Source organism: Rhinopithecus roxellana, chromosome 12, assembly GCF_007565055.1.
Source record: "Rhinopithecus roxellana isolate Shanxi Qingling chromosome 12, ASM756505v1, whole genome shotgun sequence".
Classification (NCBI taxonomy): Eukaryota; Metazoa; Chordata; class Mammalia; order Primates; family Cercopithecidae; genus Rhinopithecus; species Rhinopithecus roxellana.
In genome coordinates this window covers 92,710,845-92,737,399 of record NC_044560.1, presented here as the reverse complement: position 1 = coordinate 92,737,399, position 26,555 = coordinate 92,710,845, and the positions used below count along the sequence as shown (strand labels likewise).

Sequence of the window (26,555 nt, the reverse complement as noted above, 5' to 3'; positions counted from 1 at the left end):
ACTTTTGCTATTTTCAGGTGGGTTGACTGCCTTTTTCTTACTCATTTTTAGGAATTTATTTTTCAAGCATGTGTTGCAAATATCCTCTCCCAGCCCATGGTCTGTCTTTTCACTGTATTATTAGAGTCTTTGTTGAACAGAAGTTTTAAATTTTAATGAAGCACAATTTAGCTTCTTTCCTTTATGATTACATAATTGTGTGTTTGTAAATCAAGTAAGAAATCTTTGCCTACCCCAACTTCCATGAAGATATTTTCTTGTTTTCTTCTACAAGCTTTATTGTTTAATCTTTTGTATTCAGGCCTATCATTTATTCCTTTCACATTCTTTTTTGTATATGGTATGAGGTCGGGGGTCAAGGTTCATTGTTTTATATGGATATCCAATTGCTTTAGCACCATTTATTGAAAAGACCATCATTTCCTCTATCAGATGCATTTTTCTTATAAATCAGGTGACTGAGACTGGGTGTGGTGGCTCACACCTGTAATTCTAACACTTTGGGAGGCCAAGGTGGATGGATCACTTGAACCCAGGAGTTCAAGACCAGCTTGGCCAACATGGTGAAACCCCATCTCTAAAAAGATATAAAAATTAGCCGGGCATGGTGGCACATGTCTGTAGTCCCAGCTGCTTGGGAGACTGAGGTGGAAGAATCACCTGAACCCAGGAGGTGGCGGTTGCAGTGAGCCAAAATTGTGCCATTACACTCTAGCTTGGGCAACAGAGTGAGATCCTGTCCCTAAATAAATAAATAAATAACATCAGGTGACTGTATGTGTGGGAGTATGTTTCCTTACCCTACTGTGTTTCCATTGATCTTCTTGTGTCTGCTTATATTGATACTATACTGTCTTGATTACTGTAGCTTATAGTAAGGCCTATGATTTATGTCTGTTTTGATCTTACTGGCCTGGCATTGAGAAGGCCCACGTAGTACTTGCAGACTGAGTGGAGAAATGAAGAAATGAGTTGCAGTAGAGTGATCATTATAACTGCTTTATCATTACTATACAGTTATATCTATCCTGCCATGTGGGCAAGAATGACAGAAGCCACAGGCAGTCGCTGCCTCTTCTGTTGGACTACACTCTATATGTCACCCAGTCTTCCAGCCATTTTTTCTTCTGTGGTTCATCTTATAGTATGTGTGTGTATATTATTGTGTATTCTATGTATTGCCCTCCATAGTAGACACAAGAACCTTAACTACCTAGGAAGCTTGTAGGTAGGTGTGCCTTTTGTGGCACAGTCACGTGTATGGAAACAAAACGCCATCAAATGAACAACTAGAGACCTGCCAGAAACTGACAAGAGATCAGGCCACTGCAGCAAATGTGGAATTCAGGTGTTTCTTAGGCAGCATTGATGAGAGACTGACTGGACACAAATGGCCATAAGACAAGCCTGCTGGGCCTGCCCAACTCTCATTTCAGGCTTTGTTCTTCCCTAAGCTCTTTCACCCACAAGCACTTCCTGGACCATTTAAGATAAACAGGTCGAGTTCACAGATGCCCACTGAGTTCTCATGGGTGTCCAGAAGCCTCTTTTAATCCTCACGGGGAAAAGTGGATATAAATAAACAATGAGATAGGTAGGTGGATAGATAGCTATGTACATTACATTAGATAACTTAGTAGATGAATTAGCTACAAGCATCTGGGCTTTGTAGATGCATGTAGGCGAGGTAAGGCTATCTCAGTTCATTTTCGGTCTCAAAGGAAGTGAGGCTTAAACACTGTAGATACTTTTCCAGGTGAAAGGAAAAAAAAAGTTAACAAGCTTAGCCCCTATGAAGGAAAGGCAGGCTGCTAGAAACAGTGTTTGGTTACCTGCAGTGTCAGGACTGTGATTCAAATCTGTGTCCTCTTTGTGAGGCTGATGTGGCCCAGCTGCCTTGAGGGTCACCACTGTAGGAGTCACCTGACGGTCCAAGTTCAGGTTCTGTCTCTGCTTCTGTTGGATTAGCAGTTTTGTGATTTTGGGCCTCAGTTTCCTCACCTGTAAAATGGGAATGATAATAGTACCTGCCTGATAGGGTCATTGTGAGGAATAAATGAGCGAATTTGTGTAACGTATTAAGAACAGCCCTGGCACATAGTCAAGAGTTCATTTGCTTGGTCTAGGCACAGGACATTTGTTTAGATGATCTTCCTCTGAATTATCACAACCACAGACAATTGGGGGAAATCTGGGCCTCTGCAAGTCTGGCAGAGTAGAGTTTTTGCACATCATTGCTTGATCTTGACTATGAAACGTGTTTTTGCTTTCTATGGGGATGTCACAGGAGACTTCATCCTCCTTGGTGATATCAGTTTCACCTGGATCCCTGAGCGCTCTAATAGGAAGACAAACACCAGCCAGGTCTAACTCGTCTAGGATTGCGTAGGCTTCTCTTTGCTTTCAGTAGAATTTGCTTTTTGACCAGTGTGCAGAAATTCCAAGCCCTGTTTAGGTCTTGGAGTTGGGAGGGAGGAGGAGAAAGAAAAGTAGGAACACGGAGACCAGTCATCCAAGGGAAATGATTTAAGAGCCTCCCAGACAGTGAAAAATCCATCACTCATTATTGAGGGAAAAAGCAGTTAACAAGAAACTCAGCCTTAAGGTTGACATGGTCATGCAGAGTGACTTGCATGCAGGGAGGACTTTGATGCAACTGTATGTAGGTGGCTGTAGTTAACCAGGGAAGACTTCCTGGAGGATCTCAGACACAGGGAAAGAAGGCAGGATCCACTTGGTCATTCTGACCAAGATCAGGGCCCTCGGGGGTTTCCTGGATGTTGGCCAGCACTCGGGTTTCAAATCCTGCCTTTGCCTTTTTGTGTCTGATCTAAAGCCATTAGCCTCAGCCCCGCATCCCCCCCGCATTTATAAAAAGGGGATGTGTACGAATTAATATGTTTGTTTCATTTGGGCATGGTAGGTGGTCAGTTAAGTGTTTTGAAATATTTTTAGTATTTTACTGAGAGCTGAGTTCTGTATCAACTCAGGAAATGCAAATCTGAATGAAGCCCAGTTCCTGCCCAGGCTAGCGGGAGGCAGGTTCACCTGGAAGACACTGATGAACTGGTTAAGCCACAGGCCTGGCTCAAGGCAGACATCCCAGGCTTCTTGGGGGAGCAGTGCTGTTTGACCTATTGGATTAGCAGAAAATCTCCTTCCAACACAGGCTATCCATGGACTCTAGGTTGTGCTGGGTTTCCATGAATGAATCCAGGTCAGAGGGTGTGAGGGGCTGATCACCCTGGAAGCACGGTCCAGCCCAAAAGCAGCAGCAGCACGTCCTTGCCCACCCCATGGGGACCCAGTTGTGCCTTCCACCTGCTTTCAGAGGGTAGTCACTGACCATAGCTCTGTTAGAAGATCTGCTTGACATAACTGAATCTTCACAGTTTGCGACTTTATCTCGTCATTCTGGGGCCTAGGAGGGGACATGTGGAAACACCTCCCAATGTCCAGAAGCCATCCCAGCACATCGTGGGGCCCCTGCCTGGAGCCCTGAAACAACATTTCCTATGGCCACATTCCAGCCTCCTGTGCTTTGCATACATTGAACCTTGTATTAGTCAGGGTTCTCGAGAGGGACAGAACTACTAGGATAGATGTATATATAAAGGGGCGTTTATTAAGGAGTATTGACTCACACGATCACAAGGTGAGGCCCCACAATAGGCCGGCTGCAAGCTGAGAAGCAGGGAAGCCAGTGTAAGTCCCAAAGCTGAAGAATTTGGAGTCCAATGTGTGAGGGCAGGAAGTATCCAGCACAGAAAGATGTAGGCCAGGAGGCTAAGCCAGTCTAGCCTTTTCACGTTCTTCTACCTGCTTTTATCCTGGACACACTGGCAGGTGATTAGATGGTGCCCACCCAGTTTGAGGGTGGGTCTGCCTTTCCCAGTCTACTGACTCAAATGTTAATCTCTTTTGGCAACACCCTCTGCATCCTTCAATCCAATCAAGTTGACATTCAATATTAACCATCACAAACCTCCCACCTAGAGTCTCTTTCTTGCAAATCTCACCATCAACATTTTCCCATAGTTCAAAACCCAGCTTAAAGAAGGGTTCCCTGACTCCTCTGTGGAGTGTCTCCAGACTCCTTTCTCGGCATGTCCCAACAGGAACAACAATGTGTAAAGGCAGAGAGTTCAAAGTGTAAGAGCAGGATGGAGAGAGTGGAGGCCAGGAAGACCGGGTGGGCCCGATTTTGACAGGACTGAAGCGCCAGTGACTGAATCTCTCTGCACTGGGGAGCCATTGAGAATTCTTGACGAGGGGAGAGGCCTGGCGAGGTTGGCAACTAAAGAGATTTCTCTTTCCACAGTGAATGGTGGACTGGGAGAAGGCTAGAAACCTGGAAGCAAGGTGATTAGGAGGCACTTAGAAAACTTTCATCAGCTTCCCCAAATGCCAGTAGAAAAGTATATGCCGGATTTATAATATTCACATGGGAAATTAGCAAAAACATAGATTCTGGGTCCCCTTTCCAACAAATTCTATTTCAGTGGATTTGGAATGGGGCTAGAACCTGTGCTTTTAGCAGACACCACAGACATTTCAGAGGTGGGGAGGTGGACTATTCAATAATGCGGTTGGGACAACTGGCTAGCTAGAGAGAAAAAACACTTAAGCTTTATCTTTGCCTCACTCCTTACACCCAAATAAGTGCCACATGGAGCCAAGATGACAATGGAAAAGGAAGGAAACGAGGAAAGGAGGGAAAAAATAAATCATAATGGAACTAGAAGAAAATTTGGGTGACATTCTAAAAAATAATATTGGAAGTGAAACCTAAAAATCATAAAGGGAAAAATTAATGGTATATTTAACCACATGGAAACAAAAAAATTTTCTGTACAGCTAAGACTAATGATAAAGAGAAGATATCTGCAACCTATATGTAAAGGGTCAATAGCTTCAATATCAAAAGAATTTATGTAAACCAGAAAAATAATCTCCCAAATGAAATAACTGGTAAATACGCTTATGCAAAAATGCTAAGCCTCTCTAGAGATCAAGAAACAGATTTAAAAACATAAGATATCAGTCAGGCACGGTGGCTCACACCTGTAATCCCAGCACTTCGAGAGGCTGAGGTGGGGGATCACTTGAGGTCAGGAGTTCAAGACCAGTCTGGCCACCATGGTGAAACCCCACCTCTACTAAAAATACAAAAATTATCTGGGTGTGGTGGCACATGCCTGTAATCCCAGCCACTCAGGAGGCTGAGGCGGGAGAATTGCTTGAACCCGGGAGGCAGAGGTTGGAGTGAGCTGAGATTAAGCCACTGCACTCCATCCTGGGCGACAGAGCGAGACTCCATTTCAGAAAAAAATAAAATAAAATAATTATAACTGAAACTTAAGATATCTTTGTGGTAGGCAGAATAGTGGACCCCCAGACTATCCACATTCTAAGCCCTGGAAACTGAATATGTTGCCCATTATGGCAAAAGATAATTTGTAGATGTGATTTAATTAAGGATCTTGAGGTGGAGAGGTTATCCAGGTGGACCCAAGGTAATCACAAGAGTCCTTAGGAGAGAGAGGGAGACAGGAGTCAGTATTAGACTGATTTGTTATGAGAAAGATGCGGCCGGCTTTTACCAGCTTTGCAGATGGAAGGGGAGCCTTCCATGAGCCAAGGAATTCAGGCACCCTCTAGAAGTTGGGAAAGGCAAGGAAATGGATTCTTCTCTAGGGCCCCCAGAGAGAAAAGTGACCCTGCTGACACCTTGCTTTTAGCCCAGTGAGACCTATTTCAGACCTCTGACCACTCGAACTGTAAGGTAATAAATTTTGCATTAAGCCACTAAATTTGTAGTAAATTGTTACAGCAGCAATGGGAACCAAATGCAACCATTTTGCCTTTCTTTTTAGTGAATGTTAAAGAGACAGTTTATATTCCGGGTAGGCAGAAGGTTAGGGAAATAGTGCTCACCCACCACTGGCGGAAGTGTAAATTTCTGCTTTTTGAAGAGCTATTTGCCAGTCCCCATGAAAAACTTCAAGGTGTATTCCCTTTGATCAAGTATTCTACCTCCTAGGAGGTTAGCCTGTGATATACTCATACAAGTATGCAAAAGATATTCGATGTAGCATTTATTGGAATAGAAAGAGCTGGAAACAACTTTCATATCTATCAGTAAGGGACTGGCTGCGTTTGAGTACAGCTCAAAATGGAATACAGTGCTGCTGCCCCCCAAAAGAAAGAGGTGAACCTAGATATCCATACATAGATTTAAAAAAAGCAAGTTACAGATCAATATACATACATTAGGATATTGGGAAGAACATATTAAATTAACCGTAGCTTCTCTGGGGAGGAGCATGTGGGGACAGGGAGATTCAGGGAAAAGAGCCAAGGATGGTACAATTCTGCAGTGGTTTAAAATTTTTCAAGTAACTTTTTTTATTTTTATTATACTTTATGTTCTAAGGTACATGTGTGCCACATGCAGGTTTGTTACATATGTATACATGTGCCATGTTGGTGTGCTGCACCCATCAACTCGTCATTTATATTAGGTGTATCTCCTAATGCTATCCCTCCCCCTTCCCCCACCCCACAACAGACCCCAGTGTGTGATGTTCCCCTTCCTGTGTCCAAGTGATCTCATTGTTCAGTTCCCACCTATGAGTGAGAACATGCAGTGTTTGGTTTTCTGTTCTTGTGATAGTTTGCTGAGAATGATGGTTTCCAGCTGCATCCATGTCCCTACAAAGGACTCAAACTCATCCTTTTTATGGCTGCATAGTATTCCATGGTGTATATGTGCCACGTTTTGTTTATTCATTCTGTCACTGATGGACATTTGGGTTGCTTCCAAGTCTTTGCTGTTGTGAGTAGTGCTGCAATAAACATACGTGTACATGTGTCTTTATAGCAGCATATTTATAATCCTTTGGGTATGTGCCCAGTAATGGGATTGCTGGGTCAAATGGTATTTCTAGTTCTAGATCCTTGAGGAATCGCCACACTGTCTTCTACAATGGTTGAATTAGTTTACAGTCCCACCAATAGTGTAAAAGTGTTCCTATTTCTCTGCATCCTCTCCAGCACCTGTTGTTTCCTGACTTTTTAATGATCACCATTCTAACTGGTGTTAGATGGTATCTCATTGTGGTTTTGATTTGCATTTCTCTGATGGCTAGTGATGATGAGCATTTTTTCATGTGTCTGTTGGCTGCATAAATGTCTTCTTTTGAGAAGTGTCTATTCATATCCTTTGCCCACTTTTTGATGGGGTCGTTTGTTTTTTTTTTCTTGTAAATTTGAGTTCTTTGTAGGTTCCGGATATTAGCCCTTTGTCAGAGGAGTAGATTGCAAAAATTTTCTCCCATTCTGTAGGTTGCCTGTTCACTCTGATGGTAGTTTCTTTTGCTGTGCAGAAGCTCTTTAGTTTAATTAGATCCCATTTGTCAATTTTGGCTTTTGTTGCCATTGCTTTTGGTATTTTAGACATGAAGTCCTTGCCCATGCCTATGTCCTGAATGGTATTGCCTAGGTTTTCTTCTAGGGTTTTTATGGTTTTAGGTCAAACATTTAAGTCTTTAATCCATCTTGAATTAATTTTTGTATAAGGTATAAGGAAGGGATCCAGTTTCAGCTTTCTACTTATGGCTAGCCAGTTTTCCCAGCACCATTTATTAAATAGGGAATCCTTTCCCCATTTCTTGTTTTTGTCAGGTTTTGTCAAAGATCAGATGGTTATAGATGTGTGGTATTATTTCTGAGGGCTCTGTTCTGTTCCATTGGTCTATATCTCTGTTTTGGTACCAGTACCATGCTGTTTGGTTACTGTAGCCTTGTAGTATGGTTTGAAGTCAGGTAGCCTGATTCCTCCAGCTTTCTTCTTTTTGCTTAGGATTGTCTTGGCAATGTGGGCTCTTTTTTGGTTCCATATGAACTTTAAAGTAGTTTTTTCCAATTCTGTGAAGAAAGTCATTGGTAGCTTAATGGGGATGGCATTGAATCTATAAATTACCTTGGGCAGTATGGCCAATTTCATGATATTGATTCTGACTATCCATAAGCATGGAATGTTCTTCCATTTGTTTGTGTCCTCTTTTATTTCATTGAGCAGTGGTTTGTAGTTCTCCTTGACGAAGTCCTTCACATCCCTTGTAAGTTGGATTCCTAGGTATTTTATTCTCTTTGAAGCAATTGTGAATGGAAGTTCACTCAAGATTTAGCTCTCTGTTTGTCTGTTATTGGTGTCTTAGAATGCTTGTGATTTTTGCACATTGATTTTGTATCCTGAGACTTTGCTGAAGTTGCTTATCAGCTTAAGGAGATTTTGAGCTGAGATGATGGGGTTTTCTAAATATACAATCATGTCATCTGCAAACAGGGACAATTTGACTTCCTCTTTTCCTGATTGAATACCCTTTATTTCTTTCCTTGCCTGATTGTCCTGGCCAGAACTTCCAACACTATGTTGAATAGGAGTGGTGAGAGAGGGCATCCCTGTCTTGTGCCAGTTTTCAAAGGGAATGCTTCCAGTTTTTTCCCATTCAGTATGATATTGGCTATGGGTTTGTCATAAATAGCTTTTATTATTTTGAGATACGTTCCATCAATACCGAATTTATTGAGAGTTTTTAGCATGAAACGCTGTTGAAGTTCATCAAAGGCCTTTTCTGCATCTATTGAGATAATCGTGTGGTTTTTGTCTTTATTTCTGTTTATATGCTGGATTACATTTATTGATTTGCGTACATTGAGCCAGCTTTGCATCCCAGGGATGAAGCCCACTCAATCATGGTGGGTAAGATTTTTGTTGTGCTGCTGGATTCGGTAGGCCAGTATTTTATTGAGGATTTTTGCATCAATGTTCATCAGGGATATTGGTCTAAAATTCCCTTTTTTTATTGTGTCTCTGCCAGGCTTTGGTATCAGGATGATGTTGGCCTCATAAAATGAGTTAGGGAGGATTCCTTCTTTTTCTATTGATTGGAATAGTTTCAGAAGGAATGGTACCAGCTCCTCCTTGTACCTCTGGGAGAATTCGACTGTGAATCCATCTGGTCCTGGACATTTTTTGCCTAGTAGGCTGTTAATTATTGTCTCAATTTCAGAGCCTGTTACTGGTCTATTCAGGGATTCAGCTTCCTCCTGGTTTAGTCTTGGGAGAGTGTATGTGTCCAGGAATTTATCCATTTCTTCTAGGTTTTCTAGTTTATTTGAGTAGAGATGTTTATAGTATTCCCTGATGGTAGTTTGTATTTCTTTGGAATTGGTGCTGATATCCCCTTTATCATTTTTTATTGCATCTATTTGATTCTTGTCTCTTTTCTTCTTTATTAGTTTTGCTAGCAGTCTACCAATTTTGTTGATCTTTTCAAGAAACCAGCTCCTGGATTCATTGATTTTTTGAAGCATTTTTACTTCCAACTATGTGATCAATTTTGGAATAAGTGCAATGTGCTGCTGAGAAGAATGTATATGCTGTTGATTTGGGGTGGAGGGTTCTGTAGATGTCTATTAGGTCCACTTGATGCAGAGCTGAGTTCAATTCCTGGATATCCTTGTTAACTGTCTGTCTCGTTGATCTGTCTAATGTTGACAGTGGGGTGTTAAAGTCTCCCATTATTATTGTGTGGGAGTCTAAGTCCCTTTGTAAGTCTTTTAAGACTTGCTTTATGAATCTGGGTGCTCCTGTATTGGGTGCATATATATTTAGGATAGTTAGCTCTTCTTGTTGAATTGATCCCTTTACCATTATGTAATGGCCTTCTTTGTCTCTTTTGATCTTTGATGGTTTAAAGTCTGTTTTATCAGAGACTAGGATTGCAACTTCTGCCTTTTTTTTTGTTTTCCATTTGCTTGGTAGATCTTCCTCCATCCCTTTGTTTTGAGCCTGTGCATGTCTCTGCACATGAGATGGGTCTCCTGAATACAGCACACGGATGGGTCTTGACTCTTTATCCAATTTGCCAGTCTGTCTCTTTTAATTGGAGCATTTAGCCCATTTACATTTAAGGTTAATATTGTTATGTGTGAACTTGATCCTGTCATTATGATGTTAGCTGGTTATTTTGCTCGTTAGTTGTTGCAGTTTCTTCCTAGCATTGATGGTCTTTACATTTTGGCATGTTTTTGCAGTGGCTGGTACCAGTTGTTCCTTTGCATGTTCAGTGCTTCCTTCAGGAACTCTTGTAGGGCAGGCCTGGTGGTGACAATCTCTCAGCATTTGCTTGTCTGTGAAGGATTTTATTTCTCCTTCACTTATGAAGCTTAGTTTTACTGGATATGAAATTTGGGGTTAAAAACTATTTTCTTTAAGAATGTTGAATATTGGCCCCCACTCTCTTCTGTAGGGTTTCTGCTGAGAGATCTGCTGTTAGTCTGATGGGCTTCCCTTTGTGGGTAACCCGACCTTTCTCTCTACCTGCCCTCAATATTTTTTCCTTCATTTCAACTTTGGTAAATCTGACAATTATGTGTCTTTGAGTTGCTCTTCTCGAGGAGTATCTTTGTGGTGTTCTCTGTATTTCCTGAATTTGAATGTTGGCCTGTCTTGCTAGGTTGGGGAAGTTCTCCCGGATAATATCCTGCAGAGTGTTTTCCAACTTGGTTCCATTCTCCCCGTCACTTTCAGGTACACCAGTCAGACGTAGATTTGATCTTTTCACATAGTCCCATATTTCTTGGAGGCTTTTTTTGTTTCTTTTTCGTCTTTTTTCTCTAAACTTCTCTTCTCGCTTCATTTCATTCATTTGATCTTCAATCACTGATACCCTTTCTTCCAGTTGATCAAATCGGTTACTGAAGCTTGTGCATTTGTCACATAGTTCTTGTGCCATGGTTTTCAGCTCTATCAGGTCATTTAAGGACTTCTCTACATTGGTTATTCTAGTTAACCATTCGTCAAATATTTTTCAAGGTTTTTAGCTTCTTTGCAGTGGGTTTGAACTTCCTCCTGTAGCTCGGAGAAGTTTGATCGTCTGAAACCTTCTTCTCTTAACTTGTCAAAGTCATTCTCTATCCAGCTTTGTTCCATTGCTGGCGAGGAGCTGCATTCCTTTAGAGGGGGAGAGGTGCTCTGATTTTTAGAATTTTTAGTTTTCTGCTCTGTTTTTTCCCCATCTTTGTGGTTTTATCTACCTTTGGTCTTTGATGATGGTGATGTACAGATGGGGTTTTGGTGTGGATGTCCTTTCTGTTTGTTAGTTTTCCTTCTAACAGTCAGGACCCGCAGCTGCAGGTCTGTTGGAGTTTGCTGGAGGTCCATTCCGGACCCTGTTTGCCTGGGTATCAGCAGCTGAGGCTCCAGAAGAGTGAATATTGCTGAACAGCAGATGTTGCTGCCTGATCGTTCCTCTGGAAGCTTCATCTCAGAGGGGTACCTGGCCCTGTGAGGTGTGAGGTGTCAGTCTGCCCCTAGTTGGGAGTGTCTCCCAATTAGGCTACTCGGGGGTCAGGGACCCACTTGAGCAGGCAGTCTGTCCTTTCTCAGATCTCAAACTCCATGCTGGGAGAACTACTACTTTCTTCAAAGCTGTCAGACAGGGACATTTAAATCTGCAGAAGCTTCTGCTGCCTTTTGTTTGGCTATGCCCTGTCCCCAGAAGTGGAGTCTACAGGGGCAGGCAGGCCTCCTTGAGCTGCGGTGGGCTCCACCCAGTTCGAGCTTCCTGGACGCTTTGTTTACCTACTCAAGCCTCAGCAATGGTGGGTACCTTGCAGTTAGATCTCAGACTGCGGTGCTAGCAATGAGGGAGGCTCTGTGGGTGTGGGACCCTCCGAGCCAGGCACGGAATATAATCTCCTGCTGTGCCGTTTACTAAGACCCTTGATAAAGTGCAGTATTAGGGTGGGAGTGACCCAATTTTCCAGGTGCTGTGTGTCACGGTTTCCCTTGGCTAGGAAAGGGAATTCCCTTCCCCCTTGCACTTCCCGGGTGAGGCGATGCCTTGCCCTGCTTTGGCTCTCGCTCGATGGGCCGCACCCCCTGTCCTGCACCCACTGTCCAATACAACCCAGTGAGATGAACCCGGTACCTCAGTTGGAAAAGCAGAAAGCACCCATCTTCTGTGTCACTCACACTGGGAGCTGGAGGCTGGAGCTGTTCATATTTGGCCATCTTGGAACCGCAGAAGCTCAAGTAACTTTTCATTTAACAATTTTTTTAAAAAAGAAGGAGAAAGCTCCCCAGCATTTCCATACTGTCGTTGGTTTTTGGAACTTCTGGTCTCGACAAAACTAGGGGTATGAACCCGAGCCCAAAGGAGAGGCAGGGAACAGAAACAACCAGATTTGGTTATTGATGACATGGCTGGGAACAGGGGTGGAGGTGGTGACAGCCCAGGAGAGGGTCAGCAGGTCAGGACCTGGCCAGGGTCCAGACTGGCAGGAGCCAGTGTCCAGGAGGCCTGGGTTGCTTGCTGGGATACATGCGGATCCCCAGGCAGGGGTAGTTTTCTCTGCATGGACCCCCCGATTGCTAGTAGGTCAATGCTGTGGGATACCCTGACATGAGTGAGGTTAGAATGTTATAGGTGAGTCAAGCATCTGCAGGAAAGGCAGGGCTTCCACCAACAATTGCAGGTTGCTTGGTGTCAGCAACTATAGCTCAGGCCAGCACAGGACCCTTGCCCAGCCCTTCTCCCAGAGAAGCCAAGAGGATGGTGGGGTAGGCCAGTGGGTGAGCCTAACCTTGCCAGTCCCATGGGGAGGGTTGTATTTTATAAGATCAGCAGGTATCCCTGGTTGGATCCTCACTTTGACCAAGGTCTAAGAGGAATGGGAGGTGTAAGTTACCCCGTGGAATTCTCCTCAGTCTAAGGTCAGTATTGTAGCCAGCCTGAGCAAACTAGGAAACGTGGCCAGTGTTTTTCAGCTGGCCACACTGTCACCTGGTCTTAGATTTCAAAATCCAGAATTGTCAGAATGGAAGTGACCTTGAGGTCATTCAGCCCAATTTCATGTTACAGAAGGGAAAACTGAGGCCCAGAGAGGGAAAGTGCCTTGCCTAGGGTCACACAGTAGACCTGTGTGTTCCAGGGCTTCCTGCCACAGGTTACTGGACCCATGGCAGCCAAGGTGACTCCAGGCCTCCTGATCGGCCCTTGCTGGAAGAAACCCACAGGCCGACCCCCAGAGAAAGGTGGAGAAAGCAAGCCAGGGAGGCAGCCCGCCTGTGGTGAGGAGACCCAGGTGCTCAGCCCCCTGGTTCTCACCAGGTGTGCTACTCACTGTCCCACCTGCAGCCCAGACCTCTCTGCCCCCGTAGAGCTCCCAAGCAGGTCAAGCCAGCGTCAGGCAGCACCTGCTGTTCAGGAGGAGTTGACCCCAAACTGCAGATCGAAGGACTCAGAAACGTCTTTAGTTTGGCTTGAAAACTTCCCAGCCCTCTCTTGTTGGGTTGGTCATGCCTCTTCTCTGGGCATCAGTGTCTCCCAGAGTCAAATGGCGATAAGAGGGATGCAAGTGTTATGAGCTTAAGGACAGGAGTGTGCTCATATGACTCCTCTATTTGGCAATAATTGAGGCTAGAATTCAGGACACTGACAAGACAGAGCTGCTCTGCCGTGGTCCTCACTGATTGGTCATCTCATGAAAATCCAGTGACCAAGAAGTACATTGGAGGCTGCAAAGTCTCAGTCTCAGTAGGAGAACCATCTAGTCTGGCTTCCATGGAGTCAGGAAGATGGATCTGGTGGCCTGGAAAGCTGTGTGCCAGGATTGTGGTGATAATCATCCATGATTATCAGTTCTAGCTTGTGCCCTAGGTTGGTAGGAAGCATTCAATCTGAAAAGTGTCCCATAAAGTCAGATCCATCAGACCTGTCACCACCTGATCGCCTGCCTGTGTTCTTATCCCCACTGCTAGGACCACATGTCTCCAGCATGCAGGCCAAGGCTCTGCCCAACTCAGGAACCAGTGCTTCCCCTGTTTGGGGGAACTCAGGTCTATCCCAATATCTGGGTGGTTCATTGTGACACTGGCTTCTTCGGGGGCCCTGCTTTGACCTCTGAATTCAACCTTGGCTCTCATTTCTTGAGCACCAGCTGTGTGCCCGGGACTTTACATACATAATAACCCCAGTCAGTCTCATGACAGCCTGTCAGCCTAAAAGCAGCAGAGCCAGGACTGGAATCTAGTCTAGAGATCTTTCCACACAACCATGATAGCCTCTCCACGGAAATGCTTTCTCCAGTAGCAATGATGACTATTATTTATTGAATGCTTACTGTATGTCAGGTGTCATGCCAAGCGATTTATATGAGTCAACTCAATTTAAATCACACATGACACTTTTACTGTCCCCGTTTTACAGATGGGGAGACTAAGGCTTAGAGGAGACCCCAGATTAGGGGACCATCAATTAGGAGATGGAGGAGCCAGGGTTCAACCATAGGCTGCCTGAGTCTCAAAGCTACCTTTGGAGTCACTGTGCTGTGTTGCTGCATGCATGGGTTTAGTAGCTGGATGCTTACCTCGCCACAGATGCCTGTCTTGTGCTTTAGAACTAAACCCTGATCTGTGTTGCTACCTCTCCCTGTGTCCCCACTTACCTAGACCTGGATTCTGCCAAACCCTTTCCAGCCTCCCAGACACCAACATCACACTCCAATCCCCTGGATGAGTTAGTGTATTTGTTCAACTGCTCCAAAAGGGACCAAGTAACAAGCTCAAAGATGTATGATGTATGTCTCTCTTAGGAGCAGGTGTCTTTGTCTCACCTTCTTGTCCCACTGTTCCTTGGGGTGATGTTCTTGTCCATGTGGTCACAGGTGGCTCAGCTCCACCACATCCATGTTCCTTCCTGACAAAATGGGGAGGTAGAGGACAAGCACTTTTCCTTCTGGCTATGGCCTAAAAGTTGCATACATCATTGGCCAGAACTAGCTGCAAGGGAGGCTGGGAAAGGCAGCCTCTAACTGGTGGCCATAGACCCAGCTTAGGGGCCTTTGATTACTACAAGAAAGAGAACTGGCTAATGGAAGAGATATTCAGTCTCTGCCACAATCCCTGTTTCCAACCAGAGCCCCACCTTGACCTTGGCCTCTCTCTTTGCCCAGACTTCCTTCTGTGACTCTCTGACCACCTCTCCCTGTTAGTCTGCAGACCCATATCCTTATATCTGGCTTGTTTTGCCACCACCTGAGCCCATAGCCACTTTTAGTTTTTATTTTTTTTTTTTTTTTTGCAAGTGAAGAATTCTGCCCCAGCTTAAATACACACATGCATACATGCACACACACAGAGTGTTGTACACAGAGATTTTTAGAAGGGGCACTGGCTTTGTTGCTAGGTCATTAAATAAGAATATTTACTGAGTGCCTCCTCTTCAGCCTGTGGCCTTGTGCCCTGGGTTCCCAGGTATTGAAGTTAAAAGGAAAATTTTCTTATATTTTTGACATCAGTGTGTTTTATTACTGTCAGTAAAATTTTTGACCAGATTTTGGCATGTTGGGATATGTGGGGGTGTGTGTGTGTAAGTAAATTACAAGCGAAGAGCTGTATTAAGCCCCACCAGCCTGGGGCCAGCTTAGCCTAACAGCTCACTGGACATCAGGCCCCTGCCCCCATCTTGCCCCAGCCTTATCTAACTTTGACTGGGGACTCCAGCTCCTCAGTGTAGAGCCCAAGGCAGATTCAAGCTGGCCTCCTGCCAGGACCAGTGGAATTGTCCGCCTTAGAGAGCCCATTTCCCACCCGCCCTCTGGAAAGTTCCCCTGGGGTGTCCACCCTGGGCCATGGCCATGTTGTCCTGACGCCTTCGATACAGAAGGTGCTTTCCAGCTTGGTTTCAGAGCTTCAGGCCTCCCTGCCTTGGCCCCAGGCTCCTGCATCATTTCCCACTCCCCTGAGGCCTTTGTGGCTCTAGCCCCAGCAAGTCCCAATCTCCTCCCTATTGGGCTGCTCCCACAGTTAGACCGAAGGAAGCTTCTTGAAGTGGGAGCTAATTTGTCAGGTATGCTAACCAGTTGGCTGCTGAAGCTCGGATTCCCCTCAGGGTTATAAGCTGGTCTCTGAGCCAGAGCTCTTGGTGGCTGACGATGGCCTCATGGCCCATTCTGTGACCATCAGTAGAGGCTGTCCATCTTCTTCTGGTCTGGGGTTCAGGTATCTGTTGGCCCAGCTCCTGGGCCCATTTCTCTGGTGACATTTACAGGTGCTCTCACCAATTCCCTGGAGAAGTGGCTTTTTTCTTTATCACTTCAAGTTTGTATTAACATTTCACACATACCCTCAGAACCACAGAAGGTAGCAAAGAATGATTTTCTTAGTGTCTGTTGGTCACAGTCATTAGAACCGTCCTTCAGTTTATGCCACGTCACAGTTGGAATCCATTCCAAGGCAGAAGTCTCCTTAGGTCCTATAGGTTCCCCTACATCTGCTCCTGTGGTCCTGGCTGCCCTTCTCCCCCTGCCCCTCCTATTAAGCACTTCAGACCTGTCGTGATGTGGTGGAGCAGGCTGGCAGAGAGCACTAGCTCAGGAGTCCAAGCCCCAGTGTGGCTTGGGCTAGCCACTCTCCACCATGGCTCCGATGCCTGTGTGCGGAATGACAGGGTGGCCCCTCCGGCTCACAAGCCTCGCTGACTCTGTGCTCTGGCAGCCAATGGTGCTCCTGTGGCCTTTTTGCTCCCCACTCAGAAGTGTGGGTAGGATGCCTCTCCTTGGAGAAACACCATGTCAAGCCCACAGGTGCAGGCTGGACACTGACCCTGGGCAGACAGTGCTGGCCCTGTACTCACCTGATGATGCAACAGTCACCTGACTGTCTCCTTCATCTACCCTGCCCCTCCCACCTGACCCTGGGAATTTCACCAAACCGCAGCTGCTGGGCGCTCCCCCACCTGCCAAGGAGAGCCTTGTGGCTCAGTGAGGGGAGAACGCAGGACTAAACAATGTAGGGTCCTACCTGGCCAGCTGACCCCCACTCAGATTGATCATTTCACCACCCAGTCATGCTGCAGGGTCCCATCCATCCATCAGAAGAAGAAAAGCTTACTGCTACCTAGTGTTTCAGGGCTGCTCTCAGATCCTTGCCTGAAAGAGTCAATAAGAATAGTAAGTATGGCCAACCCTTGATTATCCACACATAGCACCCAAAGGCCTCTCCATCACAGTGCAGCCAGGCCCAGGAAGCCCAGCCCAGCCCAAAGAGCAGTTCTCTGTCTGTGCTGCAAACCACGTCTACCACGTCTGATTTTTAGAAGGCTCAGCACTTCTACCCACCTTAGGTAAGGAAGACCTGGGGGGTAAGGCTGCCAGGATGAGTTCCCCCACCTTCGCTGGGCTCCCCATTTCTTCTGTCCAGCAGCTGCAGTGTGGTTAGGACATAGGTTGAAAGGGCAACTCTGTTGTTCAGATGCTAGACAACTCCTTACTCCCCCTTGCCGTGGATACAGCGATGTACCCTGGGGCCATGCTGATGCTTCCATAGGACTGAGGGCCATAGACTGCAGTGCCCATCATGCCACAGAAGCCACAGAGAACTTCTATTAATTGAGGGGACAGCCCTGTCTGGGGGGTCAAGAGGCACAGGATGGTCCAGCCCTGCCACCATTCCCGTGTGCTTTTCAGGGAAAATCATATCACCTTTCTAGCCTTCAGTCTCCTCTGTCAAGTGAGAGGAATGGACTAGACAGCCAGTCTCTAAGAATCTATCAGGAGATCATGGGGTAACTTTAGTCTCCACAGAAGAGATCAAAAGTTTGTACGAGACACCCAGAGACAGTTGGCACTTATGCCTAGTTTTGGCCATAAGGCAAATATTAATTGTGAGGGTAACCATTTTGTCCTGGTTTGCCTGGGACTGTCCTTGTTTATTCCTGTTGTTCCTCTGTGATTGTTAGTAGTTCCCATTTCATTCTCCAAGTGTCCCAGTTTGGATGGTATCTTATGTGGCCACCCTGTTGACTGAGATGTAATCTAATGAAATGAGATTTCCCTGTCTTCCCCACACTCAGTCTGCTTTGGTACAAGTCACAGGAGGCCTTTGACTGCTCATAAGAAAATCTCTGCTGATACGTTGTCTTTCATTGACAAACATCAATCACCGTATTTACACCACATCCAATGACTAGAGGGATGTCATTGAATCAGTCACTGTATTCAATGACCAGAGGGGTGTCATTGAAGACATAAATGATCTCCTGCATCATATACTGTTCCTGACTGAAGTGCCACATGAAAAAGTTTTGCAAGAAACTTAGATGTTCCTTCCTCTCTGGCTATAAGACTCTGTAATGGACCAAATCTCCCTTTTCTCCTTGGCTGCCAGGAAGCTCATATATAAATGTATAGCTGAATTATAGAAACATCATAAGTCCTTATTTTTTTTTTTTTTTTTTTTTTTTTTTTTTTTTTTTGAGACGGAGTTTCGCTCTGTCGCCCAGGCTGGAGTGCAGTGGCCGGATCTCAGCTCACTGCAAGCTCCGCCTCCCGGGTTTACGCCATTCTCCTGCCTCAGCCTCCCGAGTAGCTGGACTACAGGCGCCCGCCACCTCGCCCGGCTAGTTTTCTGTATTTTTTTGTAGAGACGGGGTTTCACCGTGTTAGCCAGGATGGTCTCGATCTCCTGAGCTCGTGATCCGCCCGTCTCGGCCTCCCAAAGTGCTGGGATTACAGGCTTGAGCCACCGCGCCCGGCCCATAAGTCCTTATTATTGGTATAGCGGTATTCTTTTTATCCCACCAATCCTGACTTTCTGCCTTATTTCCATTTTCTTTGTTCTGATTTGTTATTATTTATAATTATCTCATATTTATAATTTATCATTCTTCTATAAATATGGTTTTCTTGTAGTTACTTTGAATTATTTGTAGCACCAAGTAGAAAAGGAACACAAAAGGAGTGAACTTAGAGGATATGCTTTTTAGCTAAAAGATCAAATCACCTGCTCCTCCAAAGCATGTCACAGTGTCTGAGGCCCTGCCCTTTAAGAGACAATTATTTGAGTCTTAAAGACTTGTTAATCTTCTGGGCACCTGCAAAAAAGTAGTAAGTGGAATTTTCAAGTCTGTATCATCACACACCTAGTGAAAAGAAGAGTGTGGGCATGAGGGGAGCCTGAGGACAGGATGCCAGCGGTAGGGCATGCTCACAGGAGAAAAAGTAAGCGTAGAGATGCTCATCACCCACCCAGGGCTTCGCCAGGGGATGCCAGGGAATGGACACCTGAGAAGGGGCTGGGGAACCAACTCTGGCCGTGGGAGGCCTGGGTCCAGGTGGCGACACTGCCTGTTAGCAACATGGGACCTTCAGTAAGCCACCTTCCTGATGTCCAAAGTCAGGTGGTTGGGTGAGATGGAGTCCACAGTGACTCCAGCCTTGGGATTCCAGCCCTGCTTCTGGGAGGAGGGTCCTGAGGATGCACCGGAGCCCGTGAAGCTGAGCTTGCCCAGCTGGCAGCTGGCCCTAGGAGGAGACACACACTTGGGGTCCACAAGACCAACTTTGCTCCTCCACTCGAGGGCAAGGATCCCCATACTTTCATGACATCCCTGGGACACTGGACAAGGAAAGGCTGCAAAGCCAGAGGAACCTTCCAGAATGATCTTCCTGGCAATTGCTTGGATCAAACAAATGGTCACAGCTGTGTCAGATTATAAGTTCTCACAGACTGTGGCAGTAGTTTGTGGTTTTGCCTTGAAACACGGGCTGGGGTGCGGGTTAGCAAGGGAGTAAAAAGCAGTGAATGATGTCCCTCGTGGACACTTTCAGAACCCAGGGCCAGAGAGGAATACTAACCTGAGAATAATCTACCCCTTGGAAAACTCACCCCTGAATAATCCACTGGCACTTCCCGCCCGCACCATCTGCGGCCCCATCCAGAGTTCACCCAGCAGTGCCTGTGTCTCCGATCTCATTGGGCCCACTTCATCTCCAAGGCACAGTTGAGGCAGGATTTGTTATCTCGTTTATCGATTAGGCAACTGAGGCTTAGAGGGCTTAGACCCACTCAGAATGGATCTCAAAGCACAGATGAGAGCCCAGGCCTCCTGTCCCTAACTGCCCTGCAGTTCCCAGAGCCCACTTTGTTTTCTGCTCTCAGCTTCCCACATGGCCAGTCCTCAGAAACACCCTGGCATTCAGGTCACCCAACACGGACATGGGAGCGGGTGAGGAAAGAATTGCAGAGCTTGGGCACGCGGAGCCAGAGCCTGTGGTTCTGGTTGAGTTTCCCTGGTTAACCTTTGAGGGGCCTCAGCCAAGTGTGGCACTGAGTCTGGGCTGCCCAGGCTGTGCATGAGTCCCAGTAACTCTGTCTTCTCTTTTGTGTGTGTGTGTGTACTTCTATCACACAGAAGAAGAGCGTGATTTCTCCTCCGAGGCCGTTGATCTCCAACCCAGAACTAAAGGGGAGAAGAACCACCCCCAGCATCCAGCGTGGCATCTCTTGTGCCAGGACCAGGGATGACTGGGCCATGGACACAGATGTCTCCAACCTTCAACCGTTCGCATAGCACACGGGGGACTCGTGGGGGCCACCTGCCACTGCCAGCTGAAACAATACAATGGCAATACTGACATCCTTCATGACGTTTTCCCGACAGACATTCAGGCAGAGAGTGCTGGTGCGTTTTCTATCTACAAAGTAGAGGGCCATGCCTCACCAATAGAATAGCTTGGGCCCTGATGACCTGCTCCGAATCCACTCACAGCCAGTGACACTTGCAAAAAACTCCCAAAGCCGTCTTGGGTTTGGCTTCTGCAGCTCTTGACCAATGTGGCCAAAGCTGGACACCTCCTTGGGACACTGGGATTATTCATAAATGCAGCCTGCCCTGACTCTCCCTGAGTAGCATCTGAAGTCTTTGTGAAGGTCATGGATCCTGAACAAAGTGTCAAGGGCACCAAGAAGGCTGAGGGAAGTCCCCGGAAGCGGCTGACCAAAGGAGAGGCCATTCAGACCAGTGTTTCTTCCAGCGTCCCATACCCAGGCAGCGGCACAGCTGCCACCCAAGAGAGCCCCGCCCAAGAGCTCCTAGCCCCGCAGCCCTTCCCGGGCCCCTCATCAGTTCTTAGGGAAGGCTCTCAGGAGAAAACAGGCCAGCAGCAGAAGCCCCCAAAAAGGCCCCCCATCGAAGCATCCGTTCACATCTCACAGCTTCCGCAGCACCCTCTGACACCAGCATTCATGTCTCCCGGCAAACCTGAGCATCTCCTGGAGGGGTCCACATGGCAACTGGTCGACCCTATGAGACCTGGACCCTCTGGCTCCTTCGTGGCCCCTGGGCTCCATCCTCAGAGCCAGCTCCTTCCTTCCCATGCTTCCATCATTCCTCCCGAGGACCTTCCTGGCGTCCCCAAAGTCTTTGTGCCTCGTCCTTCCCAGGTCTCCTTGAAGCCCACAGAAGAGGCGCACAAGAAGGAGAGGAAGCCCCAGAAGCCGGGCAAGTACATCTGCCAGTACTGCAGCCGGCCCTGCGCCAAGCCCAGCGTGCTCCAGAAGCACATTCGCTCACACACGGGTGAGAGGCCCTACCCCTGCGGCCCCTGTGGCTTCTCCTTCAAGACCAAGAGTAATCTCTACAAGCACAGGAAGTCCCATGCCCATCGCATCAAAGCAGGCCTGGCCTCAGGCATGGGTAGTGAGATGTACCCACATGGGCTGGAGATGGAGCGAATCCCTGGGGAAGAGTTTGAGGAGCCCACCGAGGGAGAAAGTACAGATTCTGAAGAGGAGACTAGTGCCACCTCTGGTCACCCTGCAGAGCTCTCCCCAAGATCCAAGCAACACCTTCTCTCCAGTGGGCTGTTCGGCTCTGGGAGCCACAGTTCCAGCCATGAACGCTGTTCCCTGTCCCAGTCCAGCACCACCCAGTCACTCGAAGACCCCCCTCCATTTGTGGAACCCTCATCTGAGCACCCCCTGAGCCATAAACCCGAAGACACCCACACGATTAAGCAGAAGCTGGCCCTCCGCTTAAGCGAGAGGAAGAAGGTGATCGATGAGCAGGCATTTCTGAGCCCAGGCAGCAAAGGGAGTACTGAGTCTGGGTATTTCTCCCGCTCCGAGAGTGCAGAGCAGCAGGTCAGCCCCCCAAACACCAACGCCAAGTCCTACGCTGAGATCATCTTTGGCAAGTGTGGGCGAATAGGACAGCGGACCGCCATGCTGACAGCCACCTCCACCCAGCCCCTCCTGCCCCTGTCCACCGAAGACAAGCCCAGCTTGGTGCCTTTGTCTGTACCCCGGACGCAGGTGATTGAGCACATCACAAAGCTCATCACCATCAACGAGGCCGTGGTGGACACCAGCGAGATCGACAGCGTGAAGCCAAGGCGGAGTTCGCTGTCCAGGCGCAGCAGCATGGAGTCCCCGAAATCCAGCCTCTACCGGGAGCCCCTGTCATCCCACAGTGAGAAAACCAAGCCCGAACAATCACTGCTGAGCCTCCAGCACCCGCCCAGTACCGCCCCCCCTGTGCCTCTCCTGCGAAGCCACTCAATGCCTTCTGCCGCCTGCACTATCAGCACCCCCCACCACCCCTTCCGAGGTAGCTACTCCTTTGATGACCATATCACCGACTCCGAAGCCCTGAGCCGCAGCAGTCACGTGTTTACCTCCCACCCCCGGATGCTGAAGCGCCAGCCAGCAATCGAATTACCTTTGGGAGGGGAATACAGTTCCGAGGAGCCTGGACCAAGCAGCAAAGACACAGCCTCCAAGCCCTCAGACGAACTGGAACCCAAGGAAAGTGAACTTACCAAAAAGACCAAGAAGGGTTTGAAAACAAAAGGGGTGATCTACGAATGTAACATATGTGGTGCTCGGTACAAGAAAAGGGATAACTACGAAGCCCACAAAAAATACTACTGCTCAGAGCTTCAGATTGCAAAGCCCATCTCTGCAGGCACCCACACATCTCCAGAAGCCGAAAAGAGTCAGACTGAGCATGAGCCGTGGTCCCAAATGATGCATTACAAACTGGGGACTACCCTGGAACTCACTCCACTAAGGAAGAGGAGGAAAGAGAAGAGCCTTGGGGACGAGGAAGAGCCACCTGCCTTTGAGTCCACAAAAAGTCAGTTTGGCAGCCCCGGGCCATCCGATGCTGCTCGGAACCTTCCCCTGGAGTCCACCAAGTCACCAGCAGAACCAAGTAAATCAGTGCCCTCCTTGGAGGGACCCACGGGCTTCCAGCCAAGGACTCCTAAGCCAGGGTCCAGTTCAGAATCAGGGAAGGAGAGGAGAACAACGTCCAAAGAAATTTCTGTCATCCAGCACACCAGCTCCTTTGAGAAATCTGACTCACTCGAGCAGCCGAGTGGCTTAGAAGGGGAAGACAAACCTCTGACCCAGTTCCCATCACCCCCACCTGCCCCACACGGACGCTCAGCTCACTCCCTGCAGCCCAAGTTGGTCCGCCAGCCCAACATTCAGGTTCCTGAGATCCTGGTAACCGAGGAGCCTGACCGGCCGGACACAGAGCCAGAGCCGCCCCCTAAGGAACCTGAGAAGACTGAGGAGTTCCAGTGGCCCCAGCGCAGCCAGACACTTGCCCAGCTCCCAGCCGAGAAGCTGCCACCCAAGAAAAAGAGGCTGCGCCTGGCAGAGATGGCCCAATCATCAGGGGAGTCCAGCTTCGAGTCCTCTGTGCCTCTGTCTCGCAGCCCGAGCCAGGAAAGCAGTATCTCTCTGAGTGGGTCCAGCCGCTCAGCCTCATTTGAGAGGGATGACCATGGGAAAGCCGAAGCCCCCGGTCCCTCATCTGACACACGCCCCAAACTCCCGGGCACCCACATGTTGACTGTCCCCAGCCACCACCCGCATGCCCGAGAAATGCGGAGGTCAGCCTCAGAGCAAAGCCCCAACGTTTCCCATTCTGCCCACATGACCGAGACACGCAGCAAATCCTTTGACTATGGCAGCTTGTCCTTGACAGGCCCTTCTGCTCCAGCCCCAGTGGCTCCACCAGCGCGGGTGGCCCCGCCAGAGAGAAGAAAATGCTTCTTGGTGAGACAGGCCTCTCTGAGCAGGCCTCCAGAATCTGAGTTGGAGGCTGCCCCCAAGGGAAGACAGGAGAGCGAAGAACCACAGCCCTCATCCAGTAAACCCTCCACCAAAAGCTCGTTGTCCCAGATTTCCTCCGCGGCCACCTCACATGGTGGGCCCTTGGGAGGCAAGGGCCCAGGGCAGGACAGGCCCCCATTGGGGCCCACTGTGCCCTACACAGAAGCACTGCAGGTGTTCCACCACCCTGTTGCCCAGACACCCCTGCATGAGAAGCCGTACCTGCCCCCACCTGTCTCCCTTTTCTCCTTCCAGCACCTCGTGCAACATGAGCCAGGACAGTCTCCAGAATTCTTCTCCACCCAGGCCATGCCCAGCCTTCTGTCCTCACCATACTCCATGCCTCCACTTCCTCCCTCCTTATTTCAAGCCCCACCGCTTCCTCTCCAGCCTACTGTTCTGCACCCAGGCCAACTCCATCTCCCCCAGCTCATGCCTCACCCAGCCAACATCCCCTTCCGGCAGCCTCCTTCCTTCCTCCCCATGCCATACCCAGCCTCCTCAGCACTCTCTTCTGGGTTTTTCCTGCCTCTGCAATCCCAGTTTGCGCTTCAGCTCCCTGGTGATGTGGAAAGCCATCTGCCTCAGATCAAAACCAGTCTGGCCCCACTGGCAACAGGAAGTGCTGGCCTCTCCCCAAGCACAGAGTACAGCAGTGACATCCGGCTACCCCCTGTGGCTCCCCCAGCCAGCTCCTCAGCACCTGCATCAGCTCCTCCACTGGCCCTGCCCGCCTGTCCAGACACCATGGTGTCCCTGGTTGTGCCTGTCCGTGTTCAGACCAATATGCCATCCTATGGAAGTGCAATGTACACCACCCTTTCCCAGATCTTGGTCACCCAGTCCCAAGGCAGCTCAGCAACTGTGGCACTTCCCAAGTTTGAGGAACCCCCATCAAAAGGGACGACTGTGTGTGGTGCAGATGTGCATGAGGTTGGGCCCGGCCCTTCTGGGTTAAGTGAAGAGCAAAGCAGAGCTTTCCCAACTCCATACCTGAGAGTGCCTGTGACATTACCTGAAAGAAAAGGCACTTCCCTGTCATCAGAGAGTGTCTTGAGCCTGGAGGGGAGTTCATCAACAGCAGGGGGAAGCAAACGTGTCCTTTCACCAGCTGGCAGCCTTGAACTTACCATGGAAACCCAGCAGCAAAAAAGAGTGAAGGAGGAGGAGGCTTCCAAGGCAGATGAAAAACTTGAGCTGGTAAAACCGTGCAGTGTGGTGCTTACCAGCACCGAGGATGGGAAAAGGCCAGAGAAATCCCACTTAGGCAACCAGGGCCAGGGCAGGAGGGAGCTAGAAATGCTGTCCAGCCTGTCCTCAGATCCATCTGACACAAAGGAAATTCCTCCTCTCCCTCACCCCGCATTGCCCCATGGGACAGCCCCAGGCTCAGAAGCTTTGAAGGAATATCCCCAGCCATCTGGCAAACCTCACCGAAGAGGGTTGCCCCCACTGAGCGTGAAGAAAGAAGATTCCAAGGAACAACCTGATCTCCCCTCCTTGGCACCTCCCAGCTCTCTGCCTCTGTCAGAAACGTCCTCCAGACCAGCCAAGTCACAAGAAGGTATGGACTCAAAGAAGGTACTGCAGTTCCCCAGCCTCCACACAACCACTAATGTCAGTTGGTGCTATTTAAACTACATTAAGCCAAATCACATCCAGCATGCAGATAGGAGGTCCTCTGTTTACGCTGGTTGGTGCATAAGTTTGTACAACCCCAACCTTCCGGGGGTTTCCACTAAAGCTGCTTTGTCCCTCCTGAGGTCTAAGCAGAAAGTGAGCAAAGAGACATACACCATGGCCACAGCTCCGCATCCTGAGGCAGGAAGGCTTGTGCCATCCAGCTCCCGCAAGCCCCGCATGACAGAGGTAAGTTCAACCTTGTTTTTCTTCTCATCACTGATTTGCAAAAGCCCTTGGTGAGCTTTTAAAGCCACAGTATCCTCAGGTTCCAGTTGCAGAACTAGAGCCAGATGAGTGTCAGATTGCCTCTCTGAAAGCTGAGACTGGTCACCTTACAAGGAAACATGTTTATTGAGTTTCTTTGTCAGTGTATCCGTCGTATCGTTGGAATGGATATACTTTCAATACACTTAGCCATAAATTGATCCTGCTCTCCCATGAACTTCTGTTGTAAAATCAAAGATATAGGCCCAGTAAGAAAAAAAGAAATTTTCCAAAAGACTGAGTTGGAAAACTTGGCTGACAGGAATGCCTGTAGCAACTTTAGAACTTTATACCTCTCCTTCATTGTATGAATATCCCTTGTCTTGTTAGTCTTTTCCTGCTTTTCTTAATTCTTACATCTGCTGTTTCCGTTCTCTAGTACCACTTTAAATCTCCTATTTCCAAGATTCTATAATTTGGCACAAACGACTCCTGAAATATTCCTTCCTCCTTTTCTGGGAGTAAGACAGCAAATGGAGCTGAGCTGCAGTATCCCTCCTTACCAGTGGATGGCAATGCCACTCACAGTTTGACCTATCTGTGCTATGTGGTCAAGAAACGCTAATATTTACTCTTTCATTGCCTTTGATCTGAGGCTACATCAGGAGCTATAGAATGAACTGGTCCC

The 26,555-nt window shown here is 48.0% G+C and overlaps 1 protein-coding gene across 3 annotated transcripts in view; it reads left to right on the top strand.

Moving 5' to 3' along the window:
• Positions 1-26,555, top strand: part of HIVEP3 (HIVEP zinc finger 3) — a 158,277-nt gene that overhangs the window by 63,084 nt on the left and 68,638 nt on the right. For all 3 annotated transcript variants that reach the window (XM_030942858.1, XM_030942859.1, XM_030942857.1), the window contains one exon: positions 20,268-25,849. In XM_030942858.1, coding sequence (XP_030798718.1) covers positions 20,789-25,849 — 5,061 coding nt within the window. In that variant the 5' untranslated portion in view covers positions 20,268-20,788. The remainder of the gene's footprint in view (positions 1-20,267; positions 25,850-26,555) is intronic.